General features: G+C 43.2%; 1 protein-coding gene across 21 annotated transcripts in view; it reads left to right on the top strand.

Annotated features, from left to right (window-relative positions):
• The window catches only part of LOC124014436 (receptor-type tyrosine-protein phosphatase delta-like), a 611657-nt gene that overhangs the window by 581094 nt on the left and 11024 nt on the right, over positions 1-19539 (top strand). For all 21 annotated transcript variants that reach the window (XM_046329399.1, XM_046329396.1, XM_046329395.1 and 18 more), the window contains 3 exons: positions 3600-3775; positions 7379-7498; positions 7840-7994. In XM_046329399.1, coding sequence (XP_046185355.1) covers positions 3600-3775; positions 7379-7498; positions 7840-7994 — 451 coding nt within the window. The remainder of the gene's footprint in view (positions 1-3599; positions 3776-7378; positions 7499-7839; positions 7995-19539) is intronic.

A 19539-nucleotide genomic window follows, 5' to 3' on the forward strand; every position in this document is an offset into this window, starting at 1 on the left:
CTCCGTGATACAGAGAAGAGCAGTCTCAGTTGAATGACTAGTCTTGAAACCTGACTGATTTGGATCAAGAAGGTCATTCTGAGAGAGATAGCGGGAGAGCTGACCAAGGACGGCACGTTCAAGAGTTTTGGAGAGAAAAGAAAGAAGGGATACTGGTCTGTAGTTGTTGACATCGGAGGGATCGAGTGTAGGTTTTTTCAGAAGGGGTGCAACTCTCGCTCTCTTGAAGACGGAAGGGACGTAGCCAGCGGTCAGGGATAAGTTGATGAGCGAGGTGAGGTAAGGGAGAAGGTCTCCGGAAATGGTCTGGAGAAGAGAGGAGGGGATAGGGTCGAGCGGGCAGGTTGTTGGGCGGCCGGCCGTCACAAGACGCGAGATTTCATCTGGAGAGAGGGGAGAAAGAGGTCAGAGCACAGGGTAGGGCAGTGTGAGCAGAACCAGCGGTGTTGTTTGACTTAGCAAACGAGGATCGGATGTCGTCGATCTTCTTTTCAAAATGGTTGGCAAAGTCATCTGTAGAGAGGGAGGAGGGGGGGAGGAGGATTCAGGAGGGAGGAGAATGTGGCAAAGAGCTTCCTAGGGTTAGAGGCAGATGCTTGGAATTTAGAGTGGTAGAAAGTGGCTTTAGCAGCAGAGACAGAGGAGGAAAATGTAGAGAGGAGGGAGTGAAAGGATGCCAGGTCCGCAGGGAGGCGAGTTTTCCTCCATTTCCGCTCGGCCTTCCGGAGCCCTGTTCTGTGAGCTCGCATTGAGTCGTCAAGCCACGGAGCGGGAGGGGAGGACCGAGCCGGCCTGGAAGATAGGGGACATAGAGAGTCAAAGGATGCAGAAAGGGAGGAGAGGAGGGTTGAGGAGGCAGAATCAGGAGATAGGTTGGAGAAGGTTTGAGCAGAGGGAAGAGATGATAGGATGGAAAACTTAATGATGGTGTGAGAGTCATGCGCAGCCACACAGTCGTGGGTAAACAGGGAGTACAGCAGGGGACTATGCACGCACCCCTAAGGGGCCCCTGTGTTGAGGGTCAGCATGGCAGATGTGTTGTTGCCTAGCTTCACCACCATGGGGCAACCCTTCAGGAAGTCCAGGATCCAGTTGCAGAGGGATGTGTTTAATCCCAGGATCCTTAGCTTAGTGGTGAGCTTGGATTGCGCAATGATGTTGAACGCTGAGCTGTAGTCAGTGAACAGCATTCTCACGAACGTGTTCCTTTTGTCCAAGTGGGAAAGGGCAGTCTGGAGTGCATTAGAGATCGCGTAATCTGTGGATCTGTTGGAGTGAGTCCAGGATGCCTGTGATGAAGATGAGGTTGATGTGAGCCATGGCCAGCCTTTCAAAGCATTTCATGGCTACAGATGTGAGTGCTACAGGTGATACTCATTTAGACAGGTTACCTTGGCTTTTTTGATAATTTTTAAAATTTAATTTAACCTTTATTTAACTAGACAAGTCAGTTAAGAACAAATTCTTATTTACAATGCCGACCTATCCCGGCCAAACCCGGACGATGCTGGGCCAATTGTGCGTCGCCCTATGGTACGGCCAGATGTGGCCAGATGTGATGCAGCCTGGATTCAAACCAGATACTGCAGTGACACCTCTTGCACTGAGATGCAGTGGCTTAGACCACGGTACCACTCAGGAGCAATTTTTGGGCACAGGGACTATGGTGGTCTGCTTGAAATATGTAGGTATTACAGACTGGGTCAGGGAGGTTGAAAATGTCAGTGAAAACACTTGCCAGCTGGTCAGTTCATGCTCTGAGTATACATCCTGGTAATCCTTCTGGCCCTGCGGCGTTGTGAATGTTAACCTTTTTAAAGGTCTAGCTCACATCATTTATGGACTCATGACCTCTTGCCTGGGGTTACAGGCCAACCTAGTACTCTGAAAGATAACTTTTTCCAAAAGTTACTTCAGTGTGGATTAATACCAAAATAAATGGAAAGCCATTAAAATTCCTAACACACATGGCACTTTCAGACAGTTTTAAGACAAGCTGCCAATTTTGTGTGTGATTCTTCGATCATTTGCCAAGTTTTAATATCTGCGCCATATTATTAGTTGTGTTTCTGTCTTGATAACGATATTGAAAGTGTTGCAAGCAGATGGTTGCGTTCTCCACAAATCATGAGTGACACTTCAGCTGTCTTCCGACAAACCATTTAGCAAATATGCATCCAGACACTCTTGTTTTCATTAAATCATGATAGTGTCTCTTTTTCCCTTCCAGTTTGAAAGCTGGGGGCTTAATCGTCTTTATCCCTTGTCCATCATGGAACATGGAACTAAAGGGTTTATACAGCCAGAGACACCTGAAACCCCACCTCTTTAAGGAATACCTAGGATAGGATAAAGTAATCCTTCTCACCCCCCTTAAAATAAGATGCACTATTGTAAAGTGGCTGTTCCACTGGATGTCATAAGGTGAATGAAAAGTCGCTCTGGATAAAGGGCTAAATGACTTAAATGTAAATGTAATGTAAATGTTTAGGAGGGAAAAGGAAGGGAGGAAAAGAAGAGTAAGAAATGTTGGGGTTTGAATGAGCTCAGATTCTTTTTTTTGTTTTTTTTTGTACTAAATACGTTACCTGGGGAGAAAAGGGGAAGGGAGGAGAGCTGGAGCGTGGGTGGGTTGACTGTGGAAACGTGGCGCCCATGCAGATGAGACTTATCTTCGTCGTCCATGTGTGCACCGGGCCCTCAACTGCCAGTCCCGAAGCATTGACTAACTGTCAGCTCCGTCTTCTCCTCTTCGCGGATTGGAAAAGACCACGGCGCTTTCATTTAGCAAGCGGTGAAAAAAGAGGAGAGTAGGAGGTTTTGTTGTTTGTTTTTCTCTCTGTGAGGTTGAGGAGAGAGGTGGGGAGAAGGCGTTTTTGAAAGCCAAACTCTATCTCTCAAGTTCACGGTAGATAGCGGAAATGCTCTTTTTGGAATCATCGTTACATTCAAGAGTAAGATAACAATTGACACAGTATTTCAACAAGTAGACCGCCATTTTGTGTTGATAGATGACACAAAAGGCACACAATGGCAAAGCTTAAATGAAAAACACAGTATAGACTGTTTGCCTGGGTAGTGCCTGAGTAAGAAAACTAACACTGGAGTTGTGTCCTTTTTTGTTTGAAAGAACTCAGTCAGGATTAAGTGTTGTTTATTGTCAAAACAACTGAAGGTATTGAGTCGGACGAGCAGGGGTCTAAACCTGTAAGCACTACCATAGTGAGACTTCACCTTTCACAGTACCTGCTAGTGGATGGACTAACATTATTGATCCCTCTGAAGCTAAAGCCACTGTTTTGTGTCACTCATTGCGTTTTCCCTGTGTGTCGTACAACCAAGGTTAATCACTCTCCACACACACACACACACACACACACACACACACACACACACACACACACACACACACACACACACACACACACACACACACACACACACACACACACACACACACACACACACACACACACACACACACACACACACACACACACACACACACACACACACACACACACACACACACACACACACACACACACACACACACATCATCATCAACCATTCTAATCCCTTTCCCTCCTCTTTCCAAGGTATCCCTGGAAGTGATTACATCAACTCCAACTACATTGACGGCTACAGGAAACAGAATGCGTACATCGCCACGCAGGGCTCGCTGCCTGAGACGTTTGGCGACTTCTGGAGGATGATCTGGGAACAGCGGAGTGCCAACATCGTCATGATGACCAAGCTGGAGGAGAGATCGAGGGTAAGCACAGATCTGGGATCAGCCCTATGGGATCCATTATTGTTCATTTGATTATCATGCTCTGAGTAGAATGTGTCTTTAGCAGAGGTCTAGGTCTATTGCACAGATCCACGTTACTCAACCCTGACATTAGTCATAGTCGAAGAAACAACATTTAGTAATTCTCTGAATGTCCATATATGGGACACGTGTCATATTATTGGATTTGTAAACAAGAAAAAGTCAGGCACTGAAATGTGTAACTATGCCATTGTTATATGTTCTACCTCAAGCATCTACATTTTAAAATCAGTGTACATGGTCTGTAAAGCAGGTATACCGGAAAGTAATTCGAGATTCCAGATATACTTGTCAGATGCAAAATAGGTACAATTCAATGTGCCTGTTTTCCATTAGCTTACTTCCAAGCTTTATTGAAACGGCAACATTATACCTTAACTCATGACTCCTCATGGCTCCTCCATTTTCTTCTGTGATGCAAATTCCCTGCATTAACATTTTTCTTTGGCCTGCCCATTCTTCCATTCATTCTGTGTTCCTATTTCTTTGTGTATTTTGTGTCATGTCCCTTCAGATTCCCTCATATTTCTATTCTGATGCCAATGGGTGTCACTCACTCCTTTATTTGCCACAACAAAGTTTTCCATTTGTCTTTTTTTAGTATTAGTGCTGCTAAACCGTTAGTGTAGTTAGTCGCATGGCCACTAGGCTAGCCAGCAGCACTGCTTTAAAGGGACAATCTGCCGTTGCTACATCCAATTTTTTTTTCAACTTTGAAACGAATAATACATACCCGTTGATTGTTGAAGAATTTAACAAATACATGCCTCATAAGCCTAGTTCAATAGTTCTACCCCGTCAGAATACAAAATATGAGCTGGTTTTGCGCCTTCCTTTGTAAACAATGTCATTGTAAACAAACACTGTAGAGCCTAAAAAAAACATGGTTAAAACTATCATTTTTTTTATGGATGGTCAGTTCTCTGTCTGTGAATTTGAGAGTGGTTACATGTGTGGTTACAGCCCCATCCCTCAGCTATTTACCAAAATGGTTGTGGGGTGACCGCTTAGTTATTGTCTGAACTGCTAAACGACAATACTGTTATGAAGGTTTGAACGGCAGATTGCCCCTTCAAGCTATAGCGGAATATGTCGCTAATGCTAAAATGTCAGTCACTCGGCACAACAACCAAGCACAGCACTTTTTCACCCTTTCAAGGTGAAAAGACACACTTGTGTCTGACACTGCAAGGTCTCTTATGTATGTTTGAAATCACAAAGAAACAAAGACTGCATGGTCTCCACAAGTTGCAAGGTCGCTACTTACACACAATTCCTTCTCTAAAGATCTGTATTAACTTGTTTAAATGGTCTCCCAAGAGGAGAACAATTCAATGTATTCTACCTGACATGTCACTGTATTACCTGGTAGAACTCAATGAATAGATGTTGTGAGTGGATTGCTTTCACTATTCGCTAGCCTATATTGTAGACCCGAGTGCATGTTTTGATGTCTGGTTCTAGTTCTGTTGTGAATACATACAAAAGCTGCCTTATAGAACTCTGTCAAGCTTTAGCAGCTTGTTTGACAGCATTAATAAGCTTCATTGTGTAGCTAACATCCTTTGGATGATTGGCTCGAAACATCTGAAGCCCTCTCGGTATATTGCTCGTATCCCAAGGATGGACATTGACTCGAAGCAGATGCTCTCATACACTACATATACAAAAGTATGTGGACAGCCCTTCAAATGAGTGGATTTGTCTATTTCAGCCACACCCATTGCTGACAGGTGTATGAAATGAGTCACACAGCCATGCAATCTCCATAGACAAGCATTGGCAGTAGAATGGTCTTACTGAACAGTTCAGTGACTTTCAACGTGGCACTGTCATAGGATGCCACCTTTACAACATGTCAGTTCGTACATTTTTTGCCCTGCTAGAGCGGCCCCAGTCAACTGTAAGTGCTGTTATTGTGAAGTGGAAACGTCTAGGAGCAACAACAGCTCAGCCGCAAAGTGGTAGGCCACACAAGCTGACAGAATGTAACCGCCAAGTGTTGTCCTCATTTGCAACACTCACTACCGAGTTCCAAACTGCCTCTGGAAGCAACGTAAGCACAAGAACTGTTCATCAGGAGCTTCATGAAATGGGTTACCATGGCTGAGCAGCCACACACAAGCCTAAGAACACCATGCGCAATGCCAAGCATCGTCTGGAGTGGTGTAAAGCTCGCCGCCATTGTAGTCTGGAGCAGTGGTAACGCGTTCTCTGGAGTGATGAATCGCACTTCACCATCTGGCAGTCCGGCGGAATAATCTGGGTTTGGCAGATGTCAGGAGAACACTACCTGCCCTATGCATAGTGCCAACTGTAAAGTTTGGTGGATGAGGAATAATTGTCTGGGGCTGTTTTTTATGGTTCAGGCTAGTCCCCTCAGTTCTAGTGAAGGGAAATCTTAACAATACAGCATACAATGACAGGCCTAATCACCCAACATCAGTCCCCAACCTCACTAATGGTCTTGTGGGTGAATGGAAGCAAGTCCCCGCAGAAATGTTCCAGCATCTAGTGGAAAGCCTTCTTAGAAGAGTGGAGGCTGTTATAGCAGCAAAGGGGGGACCAACCCCATATTAATGCCAATGATTTTGGAATGAAATGTTCGACGGGTAGGTGTCCACATACTTTTGGTCATGTAGTGAATGTTTTACTTGGTTGTTATCATTCAAAATACTTTCCTAAAGTTGTGGAAATGTATATATGTATTTTTTTTAAATAATCTTTAGATTCTTGAAATTGTGTATCCTTACTGCACCACACTTACTGCACACACAGTCTGTTGATTATACACTGATAATAATAAGAATCTATTCTCAGTTGAGTTTCAGCAGCAGTATATTACCTTCCACTGTATGTAAGATGAGGGTAGTATAGTGTATGAGGTAAGGCATCAGCATGAAGACTCTTTGAGTTCACCACGCTTCCCTTTTGCAGCGAAACGACAATACGGTAATGGAGGTTGTGTTTTATTGCCTGTTTGCTAGACAACAAAAATGCTATAACCATAATAAACGTTTGCCTGTAATGTGATTGGAAAACTGCAGTTAAGATTGTAATTATAGAACCTGTCAGGCTAATAAATAGCACAGTCGGGCTTGAGTGGGAACGTCTTTGCTGGGTTTTCCTCCGTTGCGAAATCACACAAGTCAGCACGGCAGCGTAGGAAAGACCCAGCAGCCTCGCTCCGCTCTCTTTGCCTCGCCGCGACTTTCCTTCACGAAGCTGGATGATCATGCGTCCGTTGCGTCTATTAGGGTCCGTATAGTTCCAACTCAAGACAGTCGTTCGGAGAGTTAGAGGACAGAAATGGAGCATTGAGGATCAGATCACATCAGATCAGAACTTGTTCATACTGTTGTTAAGGTTGTGGGCACAGACTCTCTTAAGTTTAACTTTTTGTACACTGACAATATAGAAGATATCGTTTATTTGACGTGCTTCAAACAAAGTAGTTGCGTCATGCCGATATTTGTTGGAACCTGGCTAGAGACAGAGTTGTTCGAAGGTTTGACCAAACCACTTATTTTCTCTCAATTTCAGGTGAAATGTGACCAGTACTGGCCCACTAGAGGGACGGAGACCTACGGCCTCATCCAGGTGACACTTTTGGACACGGTGGAGCTGGCCACATACTGCGTCAGGACATTTGCACTTTATAAAGTACGTTTTATTTCTTATTATTAATTTAACCGTTATCTTTATTTCACCTGGAAGTCAGACACCAAATTCCGGTCTGTACCATGAACTCAGAGAACTAACACAGTCCAACACTTTCCAAGAGTAAAGTCTATTAAACTGAGATAAACTGAGAACCATAGCCACGGGCCAGTAGCTTTACTCTATTCCCCTGGCATCATTGATGCAGCGCCTTTGAAATGTTATAAAGATCTTTTTTTTTTAACTGGACCACACCTCCTGTCCACTAAAGGCATTGAAGTATTATTGACTGATCCAATGAACCATTGGATTAGTGAACCACAGACTTTTTCTCTGTCTATCAGAATGGCTCCAGTGAGAAAAGAGAGGTGAGGCAGTTCCAGTTCACGGCCTGGCCGGACCACGGGGTACCCGAGCACCCCACTCCGTTCCTGGCCTTCCTCAGACGGGTCAAAGCCTGTAACCCCCCAGACGCAGGGCCGATGGTGGTACATTGCAGGTAAGCAAGGCTCCTGATTTTGCTAGCATAGGCTATGTTAGCCTGCTGAGCTAAGGACTTCTGGTCTCAGACAAGGTTACTCGTCATTGAAGCGCTGTTCACTGAATCACAGGTGTAGATAAAGACACAGAGGGAGAGAGAAAGAGACCAGGAAGAGAGAGCAAAAAAAGAGGAGGAGGTTAGGAGGAATGACAGGAATAGATGACATGAGCTGCATATCACTGACTGAGAGCCAGAGGGAGTCCTCCTGCTAGCTTTACCCAATGTTTATTTTTTCTTCTTGATTTAAAGGTATTTACTACAACAGAGTAAGAATTACCGATGTCAGTGCCCTTGGCGAAATTTAAACATCCCTTCTCCACACACACACACACACACACACACACACACACACACACACACACACACACACACACACACACACACACACACACACACACACACACACACACACACACACACACACACACACACACACACACACACACACACACACACACACACACACACACACACACACACACACGTCCTCCCCACACTAACATGCCGACATCAGAGGTCCACGAGCATCCAGCTTATCCCTGGGGTTATTACAAAACACTACAGGACTTATTTCACACCCCGAATGAGAAGGAGGACCAAACTCCAGACAAAAAAGAGAGTCGGGAATGCAGCCGTCTGCATCTCCTCAGACTGGGGATTTATACTGAAGGAGGCTCTGCAGTGTGTGTGAATGCGTGTGCGTGTCAGGGTGAGAGAGCGAGAGAGACAGACCAAGAGATAAATAAAGGCAGAGAGAGGAGGACATAGGAAATGGAACTGAAATAGAGCGAGTGAGAAGATAAAAATATACGTCGGGGAAAAAAAGACAAAAAAAGGGGATTACCAAATCATTTTAATGACCACATGTTGGAGTTAATTAGACCTAGTCGCAGAATCAGTATAAATTGAAAAATCCCAACTTTTTACGGAGAAGCAGAATGCAGGAATTAATGTCACTCTGCAGATGGGTTTTTGAATTCCTTGCCACTGCATCAGATAAAGAGTGCAGAGCTTCAAATCCCTATGGAAGTGTCTCGCACAATCCCAGATCCCCCAAGGCTTTGTCAGACCACCATTTTGAAAGTATGATTTCACCCCCCTAATTTAAAAAATACCTCCCACTAGCCACCAATCCACTGCTTTTAAATTTGTGTGAAGTTGTAAACGAGTACACACTTCAAAATAAAATAGATATTATTGGGACACACACCCTTATATTTTAGGATATATAAATATTTTAACCTTTATTTAACTAGGCAAGTCAGTTAAGAACAAATTCTTATTTACAATGACGGCCTACACCGGCCAAACCCGGACGATGCTGGGCCATTTGTGCGCCGCCCTATGGGACTCCCAATCACAGACGGTTGTGATACAGCCTGGAATCAAACCAGTGTGGCTGTAGTGACGACTTAAACACTGAGATGCAGTCCCTTAGACCACTGCGCCACTCGGGAGCGTAGAGAAATTGTGAGATGGCTGGTCCATCATGTCCTCTATCTTGCTAGGATGTTGATGGCGGCACAGACCATTTGCAAGTCTAAACAAAAGCCGTTGATTGTTTTGTGGCGTATAATTAACTGCATTGTACAGACCTCTGAGCTTTTAGTAAATTAGCTGGTCAAGCTATTGCTACCAAAAAGTTTTCACACAACACAAACACGTGTACCATGAGTGTCATTTCTTTTGATGGTTTGTTTAAAATGTTTTCCTTAGAGACTTTCTCTCAAACATGCATCGGCACACAAAACACACGTGCAATCATTTGATCTGCAATGACCCCTAGAGTCGAAGGAACAGAATTCATTTGACAAACATACACAACACACAAACAATCGTTTCATCTGCAATGGCCTTTTGGGAGGAGCAGAATTCAAGTCTGACCAATGTGGACCGTGTCTTAAGACCTGCAATCGATTTAGTTGCTTTGTCGTCACGCCCGAGAAAGAGACGCCAATTTACCCAGGCTGCAACGGGACTTGCCTTGTGAAAACGTGACATCGTAGACAATGAGATGAGCTTAAGTGGTTGGTGTCCTGTTTTTAACATTGGCTTGTGCTTTGCGTCTTTTATTAATTGAAAATGGCCGCCTTTTGTTGAAGACATCACTGTTAGTGTATGGCAATTAGGAGCATTCGGGGTTTGAGTTGAATTTGTTTTTGATAATGAGTGATAAAGAGACTAAATAATTCCGTTGGATTATCATTGTATTACAATTTATTAAATTTGATGTTGTAGGACTTTCCACTGTATGATATACCCATTGCCATCAGTGTGTTAAAAGTTCACTTCATGGCCAAGTTCTTTAGTCAAATGATTGACTAATGTGAGGTTGCTCAGTTTACAGTCTGAAGGTTGTTAGAGAGTAACTTTAATTAGGTATTTGTTCGATAACATCGCAAGTCCTGTTGCCAACCTTAAATAAAGTGTCAGAAAAATTGAAATGTCCTACAACACTGGATCAGAGTAACCTGTCCTTATATTTCAACAGAATGCTTAATGTTGGTGCAGAACATTCCCCCCAAGGAGCAGTGAAGAAGGATATTATTAAAAGTACATCCATGTGTTCTCACTGAAGAACTCTCTCTTCCCTTCTCTCTCTCTTCCCTTTTCTCACTTTCCTTTTCTTTCCCTTCTCTCTCTCTCTCTCTCTCTCTCTCTCTCTCTCTCTCTCTCTCTCTCTCTCTCTCTCTCTCTCTTCCCTTCTCTCTCTCTCTCTCTCTCTCTCTCTCTCTCTCTCTCTCTCTCTCTCTCTCTCTCTCTCTCTCTCTCTCTCTGTCTCTTCCCTTTTCCCTCTCTCTCTCTCTCTCTCTCTCTCTCTCTCTCTCTCTCTCTCTCTCTCTCTCTCTCTCTCTCTCTCTCTCTCTCTCTCTCTCTCTCTCTCTCTCCCTTCCCTCTCTCTCTTTCTCTCTGTCTCTCTCTCTTCCCCTAACTCTCACTCTCTCTCTTCCCTTCTCTCTCTTTCTCTCTCTTCCTTTCTCTTTCTCACTCTCTGTTCCCTTCTCCCTCTCTCTTCCCTTCTCTCTCTCTTCCCTTCTCTCTCTTGGCCTACCTCTTTTCTCTCTCTCCTCTATGTCTGTGTTTCTGTCTCTCTCTCTTTCTCCCTCTCATAAGGTGAAGTCATTGTTTCGTGTGTGTGTGTGTGTGTGGGGGGGGTTCTGTGTCTCAACAGTTTCATGCTGTTCTTGGTAACCCATAGCATTCTCTCATAGGGTCGAGGACTGTTGTGCTCCTATTGGAACTGAGGCCGTTGAGGCATTATGGGCTCACATGGAGAGGTCAGAACAGATTCGCCGGCCCTTTCTGCAGCTCTTTCCGACACAATAAGCACCACGTTTAATTCTGGGTTTCCCAGGACATAGACATATCTGATGTTGGCAGAACGCTTAAATTCTTGTTCATCTAACTGCACTGTCAAATTTACAGTAGCTAATACAGTGAAATAATACCATGCTATTGTTTGAGGACAGGGCACCGTTTTGAACATGAAAAGTTATTAATAAACAAATTAGGCACATTTGGGCAGTCTTGATACAACATTTTGAACAGAAATTCAATGGTTCATTGGATCAGTCTAAAACTTTGCACATATCTAAATTGCACCTGGGCTGGAATAATACATTATGGCCTTTCCCTTGCATTTCAAAGACGATGGTACAAAAAACAATACAAAAGAACGGTTGTTTTTACCAGATCTATTGTGTTATATCCTCCTACTTTCCTATCAAATTTCCACAGAGTGCAACGTGTTTCCTTTCAAATGGTACCAAGAATATGCATATCCTTGCTTCACGGCCTGAGCTACAGGCAGTTTGGGTTTGGGTATGTCATTTTAGGCGAAAAATAAAAAAAATGGGGCAGATCCTTAAAGGAAAGGTTCAATCAATTCCCTGGGTCATTTCATGTTTTCATGTGTATATAAGTTATTGGCATTCAAGCAGTTAGAAATCTGACCGGAATGACGTAGCACTGTGATAAAGTTGCTCTCACTACGACTTTTAGATCGCAAAAGGTCTATCATACATGTCAGATTTCAGTACTGGCCTATGTCATAACTTTGTAGGATGTCTTCTCTCGGATGAGCCATTGATCTTATGTTCGTGATATTCCTACCTCGAGAAATGTGTAATTTAATGGAGGGGTGCATTGCATGGTGCCGTTGCCAGAGATATTATAGAAAGGGGATAGGAATCCAATGAATGAAGGAACATATTACGCCCGACCCAGCAAACTGTCGCATTCACTTTGTCATACTGCATCACATGGTTGCTAAGCTAATCGTCACGCAATCCTTTCTTCGAAGTCAGTGTATATAGCATAATTTTCCTCATATGTATGTAATGTCACGATTCCAAAGACATACGAAACTACAAATAGCTAAATAATTATCTCACATCTTGGAAAATATTTGTAAAATGTACTTCTTGTTGACGAAATTTGTGCTAATGTTGGGTTTTGAGCTAGTGCCCAATAGACTCCCATTCACTCATTGAAGGAGAGTGCTCCTTGTTCCATAATCGCCCAGAAAGCACCGCACGGCCAATTGACGTAGCATGAGCAGCGTTTCTCATCTCCTCAAAAGTATATCTGCCGTTGCGAATGTTAGACTCCCCTCTGTGAGGCACATCGATCTGCAGGTTGAACATGGTGAGATTGTAGATTCCTTAGTGCAGTTTTTTTAGGTGATTTTACTGCTAACTAGCTACTTACATGCTAGCTAGCTAGCCAGCAGCCAGCCCATAGAGAGAGCATTGCAGATTTTGTAGTCGACATGAGCTGCAACAGATTTCCACAACGATTTTCCATATTGCTACCAACCTTATTATAATGCCAAAATGAAACATTTGTTCCCAAAATAGTGTTATTTAAAAATTTTGAACCCACCTCCCAGATCCGGGATAATTGTCATCAACTACGCTAAATAGCATAGCGCAACGGTCAAATAATCTTACTAGAAAATATTCATATTCATGAAATCACAAGTGAAATATAGCAAAACACAGCTTAGCCTTTTGTTAATCACCCTGTCATCTCAGATTTTGAAATGATGCTTTACAGTGAAAACAATACAAGCATTTGTGTAAGTTTATCGATATATGAGCAAAACATTATGTACACCTAGCGGCAGGTAACTTGGTCACGAAAATCAGAAAAGCAATCAAATTAATCGTTTACCTTTGATGTGCTTCGGATGTTTTCACTCACGAGACTCCCAGTTAGAAAGCAAATGTTCCTTTTGTTCCATAATGATATTTTTTATATCCAAATACCTCCGTTAGTTTGATGTGTTATGCCTAGGAATCCACCGGAAATAGCGGTCATGACAACGCAGACAAAAATTCCAAATTAAATCTATAATATCGACAGAAACATGGCAAACGTTTTTTATAATCAATCCTCAAGGTGTTTTTAAAATATCTATTCGGCAATATATCAACTGGGACAGTTGGCTTTTCACTAGGACCGGAAGGAAAAATAGCTACCTCTCTGTTTAGCGCAAAAATCACACTGAAAGCCAACAACTGACCACTTACGCAATGTGGACGTTTACGCTCATTCTTCAAAATAAAGGCCTGAAACTACATCTAAAGGCTGTAGTCACCTTAGGGAAGCCACAGAAAAAGGAATCTGGTTGATATCCCTTTCAATCGGCAATAGGGATGCATAGAAAGACAGGGGTTTCAAAATAAGAGTCACTTCCTGATTAGATTTTTCTCACGATTTCACCTGCAATATCAGTTCTGTTATACTCACAGACAATATATTTACAGTTTTGTAAACATTAGCGTGTTTTCTATCCCATGCTATATGCATATTCTAGCATCTGGTCCTGGGAAATAAGCAGTTTACTTTGGAAACGTTTATTTTTCCAAAAATAAAAATAGTGCCCCCTTGCTTCATGAGGTTAACACTGTACATGAAAGGAATGAGTGATTTTTGGGTTGATTTTCATTAAGAATGAGAATGAATGTTTCTCATGCATCAGACATATTCTTTGGAGGTTGTTTGATTCATACTGTAACGACCCTGGGTTTATAAGCACGGAAATCGACCCTCTCGCACGAGCATGCTTTTGCGGCACAGTCGATAGCGTGCCGGACCTCGGGCTCGAAGGTCAAGGATTCGAGACCCACTCCCTGCTGTTTCGTTACAATACTCTATATATGAATGTCTACCACGTCTAGTCCAACAGGTCGATCTCCAAGGCATTCCTAGTCGATCGCCAAACATTTCTGTAAAAGAACAACAACAATAAAGCCTTGCGTTCATATTTGTATTTATTTGGCTCAATCTGTTGATGGTAGGTGCACTTGATTCAGCTGGCGGCCAGGCGAAGTGTTCCGGCAGGCCCGGGGAGCAAATCAAGTGCACTATAGGACTGACGCTGGCCAATCGGATGGCTTAGGTTACTGTGTCTGCAGTAACGTAGCATGCGTAAAGGAAAGTAAAAGAAAAGTTGATACTGTGAGATTTAAAATGTTTTAAAAAATGACTAGGGTGACCAAAAATGTCTTACTCAGTACTGTCAACAGTTTTCATTCAACACTTTTATACGCCAGAAAATGCACCTTCTTCCTACGTCTACTGGTGCTACAACCAGCACTGCTGCTGTAATGAATGATTAGGAAACTGTATCGATAGGCTTGCACTGTTGTTAATAGCGGCTTGGGTCTTTTTTAATATCGAGGAATATTTCACTTTCACTGTTCATAGGAGAAACAACATGCATTTGTTCATGAGGCAGGAATAATGCGGCGCTACTCGAGTTTCACTATCGACTTGAACATGGTGTCCCTTTTCGGTCAGTAAACTACCTACTATAACCTACTAAACAAACCTAATTGCTTAAGTGCTGTTTTTAATAGGTTAATGTTGCAGAGGCGTAGGTTCTGTTTTTTAAGTCAAGTAAAAAAGAAAATCTGAATGGTAGATCTCGGGCTCGTATTTTGACTCAAAGTGATCTTGACTCAGAAAAGGGTTGGCGACCACTGGTCTAGTCCATCAGCACCGACAGTAGTTAAAAGTTCATATTAGAGTGGTGTCTCAAATGAAGAGGAGGAAGGAGTAAACATTAGTCTGACGGAAAGAAGTCTAGTCTTCTGCAAGGCCGTTGGAAGTCTGTGTCTGTCTGTCTGACCTTGCTGCCTCATCACACAGTGAAATGGAGTATTCTCCTTGAGGCACTTTGAGCGGCGAGACTGCGGTCGCGTCTCAGACATCACGTGATGGGTTAAAAATGTGTCATTGGCTGCATCTGAAATGGCGCTTGAAATGCACTGCTTTTGACCAGGGCCCGTAGGGGATATGATGCCATTTTGAACACAGCCAGTGTCTGCTTTTGAGGTTGTGGAGAACAATGTAAGCTTACTGCAAAAGGGTGAATAGACACATTTTCCTTTATTCATAGAATCCTGTGTTGCTATGACTGTGCCTCTGATGCATCTGCTTTGCCTTTCAGACAGTCTCTTGTATTTAGTGCTGATACGCTAAAAGTCATGCTAAGTAGAAGGGCAGCATTTTGATACACACTGTAAATGTGAAGATAATTGCGTAGTCTTTCTGTGGTCGCCTTAATACGCCTTTATAAGCTAGAGAGTTTGCATGACCGAACTAGATTTGGTGACAATATAACATGTAATTGCTTTTATTGTTGTCCAGGCTACATCTACTCTGGGTCCAGTTACAGCTGTTTTTAACAGTGTACAATCCCCCCGTTCCCCACACTCTGAAAAAAAACCTGAAACCACTTTAGCCTGCCGCTGATGTATGCGGACGGCCAAAGCAGCTGGCCGCGCCTGTCGGAGCAGCCAGAGACAGGTCGTTAGTGCTGGGGGGAATGTGGAAAACAGGCCCAGAATCAGAGCCAGCCAGCCCCTATAACTGCCAAACGTAAAGAACCTCTCAATCTCTTGCTCTCTACCTCTCTCTCCCCCACTCTCTCTTTCTTTCTCTCTCTACCGATAACGGAAGAGGCGAGCCAAGTGGCTATGTCACCTCCCCCCCTCCTCCTCCTCCTCTTCTTCCTCCACCTTCCCATCTTTCTGGCTCGACGCTGTCACTCTGTCACTTGCTTGCTCACAGGTCATCACTCTCCGGGGTTTGGGACTGGACTGTAAAAGCGGTGAAGGATTGGAAACAGCTGGGGCTGGGGTAGAAAATGTCTCACGCTTGCCGTGTTTTCTCCCCCCACCGTGCTGCTCCTTAATCCCTGGATGTGATTCATATCCTCAAATATTCCTGAGAACATTTCACACGCAATATTACACACACACACACACACACACACACACACACACACACACACACACACACACACACACACACACACACACACACACACACACACACACACACACACACACACACACACACACACACACACACACACACACACACACACACACACACACACACACACAAACCAATCTCTTCTCAAGAAGCTCAGCAACAACCGTGAGCCTCTGCTAACTACAGATGAAGTCAGAAGTTTACATACACTTTGGTTGAAGTCATTAGAACTCGTTTTTCAACCAATCCACAAATTTCTTGTTAACAAACTATAGTTTTTCCAAGTCGGTTATAACATCTACTTTGTGCATGACACAAGTCATTTTTCCAAGAATTGTTTACAGACAGATTATTTCACTTATAATTCACTGTGTCACAATTCCAGTGGGTCAGAATTTTACATACACTAAGTTGACTGTGCCTTTAAACAGCTTGTAAAATTCCAGAAAATGATGTCATGGCTTTAGAAGCCTCTGATCATTTGAGACATCATTTGAGTCAATTGGAGATGTACCTGTAGATGTATTTCAAGGCCTACCTTAAAACTCAGTGCCTCTTTGCTTGACATCATGGGAAAATCAAAAGAAATCAGCCAATACCTCAGAAAAAAGATTGTAGACCTCCACAAGTCTGGTTCATCCATGGGAGCAATTTCCAAATGCCTGAAGGTACCACGTTCATCTGTACAAACAATAGTACGCAAGTATAAACACCATGGGACCACGCAGCCGTCATATCGCTCAGGAAGGAGACGCGTTCTGTGAACGTACTTTGGTGCGAAAAGTGCAAATCAATCATAGAACAACAACAAAGGACCATGTGAAGATGCTGGAGGAAGTAGGTACAAAAGTATCTATATCCACAGTAAAACGAGTCCAATATCGACATAACCTGAAAGGCCGCTCAGCAAGGAATAAGCCACTGCTCCAAACCTGCCATAAAAAAGCCAGACTACGGTTTGCAACTCATATGGGGACAAAGATCGTACTTTTTGGAGAAATGTCCTCTGGTCTGTTGAAACAAAAATAGAACTGTTTGGCCATAATGACCATCGTTATGTTTGGAGGGAAAGGGGGAGGCTTGCAAGCTAAAGAACACCATCCCAACAGTGAAGCACGGGGGTGGCAGCATCATGTTGTGGGGGTACTTTGCTGCAGAAGGGTCTTATGCACTTCACAAAATAGATGGCATCATGAGAAAGGAAATGTACGTGGATATATTGAAGCAACATCTCAAGACTTCAGTCAGGAAGTTAAAAATGGGTCTTCCAAATGGACAATGACCCCAATTATACTTCCAAAGTTGTGGCAAATGGCTTAAGGACAACAAAGTCAAAGTATTGGAGTGGCCTTGATAAAGCCCTGATCTCACTCCTATAGAAAATGTTGTGGGCAGAACTGAAAAAGCGTGTGCGAGTAAGGAGGCCTACAAACCTGACTCAGTTACACCAGCTCTGCCATGAGGAATGGGCCACAATTCACCCAACTTATTGTGGGAAACTTGTGGAAGGCTACCCGAAATGTTTGACCCAAGTTAAACAATTTAAAGGCAATGCTACCAAATATTATTTGAGTGTATGTAGACTTCTGACCCACTGGGAATGTGATGAAAGAAATAAAAGCTGAAATAAATCATTCTCTATTCTATTATTCTGACATTTCACATTCTTAAAATAAAGTGGTGATCCTAACTGACCTAAGACAGGGAATTTTTACTTGGATTAAATGTCAGGAATTGTGAATAACTGAGTTTAATTGCATTTGGCTAAGGTGTATGTAAACTTCTGACTTCAACTGTACCTTAAGAGTGGCAACACAGCCTGTGTCGAAACACGCCCCCAAATCAATCAGGGAACGTCGGCCATTTTAAACGCAAGCACATAATGTTTTGCTGCAACAAATGACTCCCGTATGTGTCTTAATTCTCTCTCCCATGCCGCCTCCGCTGCACCACGGCACATTTGCCAGACTTAGACCCCGGAGACCATCTTAACTCAGTCTTGAATCTTTTTGCCCTCCCTTTTTTCCCCTTTGTATAAATGAAAAACAAATGCTCTATCAGGGGATGAAAGGCAGGGGAGCGTGGCTCGCACCTCGTAGCCATGTCGACTTAATGAGTTGAATAACCTATTTACTTTAGAGCAGCCAGCCAAGGACTGTCTTGTCAATGCTCGGCTGGGGGACACACGTGTTTGTCAGGCGGACTGGAGTTCATACTCCTCAACGATGCCATTGTGAAGAAAATCGAATAAATACTGTCAAAAAATAACCTCACTATGAAAGTTTAAAAAAATGTTTGTGTTCAAAACGTATTTTGCATGGTAAAAAAAATGAAAATTAGCATAATATGAAAATTAGACATATCCTCAGCTGTCTGTCCTTGTCGTTAAGTTTATGCTGCTATCTATTCTGAATAGAAGTGAAACATTAGCGACACATTTTCCCTCTCTTCCTTTGACATTTTTTTCTGGCTCTAATGTGACAATGTGCCGATGGGATTCTTAATGAAGAGGCCTGCTTTTCAGTGCCTTCTTGAGAGCCATTAGGTGCTTTTAACACATTGCGCTGAGCTAATGGCAGTAATTGACGTCAGCTGCTCTACTCTCTTACAAAGATACCCGGCAAATTTACCCGCATCTCAGTGACACAGGGAAAAAAGTGAAGCACATTTGTTTGTGTTTGTGCCATGTTTGAGATGTGTGTGTTTTGCGTGTGCCATGTTTGTGTGTGTGTGTGTGTGTGCCATGTCTGTGTGTGTGAGAGCCATGTTTGTGTATTTGTGCCATGTTTGTGATTTGTGTGTGTGTGTGCCATGATTGTGTTTGTGATGTTTGTGTGTGTGTGCCTTGTGTGTGTGTGTATGTGTGTTTGTCTGTGTGTGTGTGGACGTGTTCAACTTTTCTTGTGGCGACCAGAAGTCCCCACATGAATAGTAAACAAATAAACATTTGACCAACTGAGGACTGTTTGTTGGTCCCCACAAGGTCAAATGCTATTTCTAGGGGGTTTAGGGTTAAGGATAGGATTAGTGTTAGGGTTAGGAGCTAGGGTTAGTTTTAGGAGCTAGGGTTAGGGTTAAGGTTAGTTTTATGGGTTAAGGTTAGGTTTAGGGTAAGAGTATGGGTTCGAGTTAGGGTTAGGGGTTAGGGAAAATAGGATTTGTATGGGACTGACTTGTGTGTCCCCACAAGGTTAGCTGTACAAGACTGTGTTTG

The sequence above is a fragment of the Oncorhynchus gorbuscha genome, linkage group LG25, assembly GCF_021184085.1.
Source record: "Oncorhynchus gorbuscha isolate QuinsamMale2020 ecotype Even-year linkage group LG25, OgorEven_v1.0, whole genome shotgun sequence".
Classification (NCBI taxonomy): Eukaryota; Metazoa; Chordata; class Actinopteri; order Salmoniformes; family Salmonidae; genus Oncorhynchus; species Oncorhynchus gorbuscha.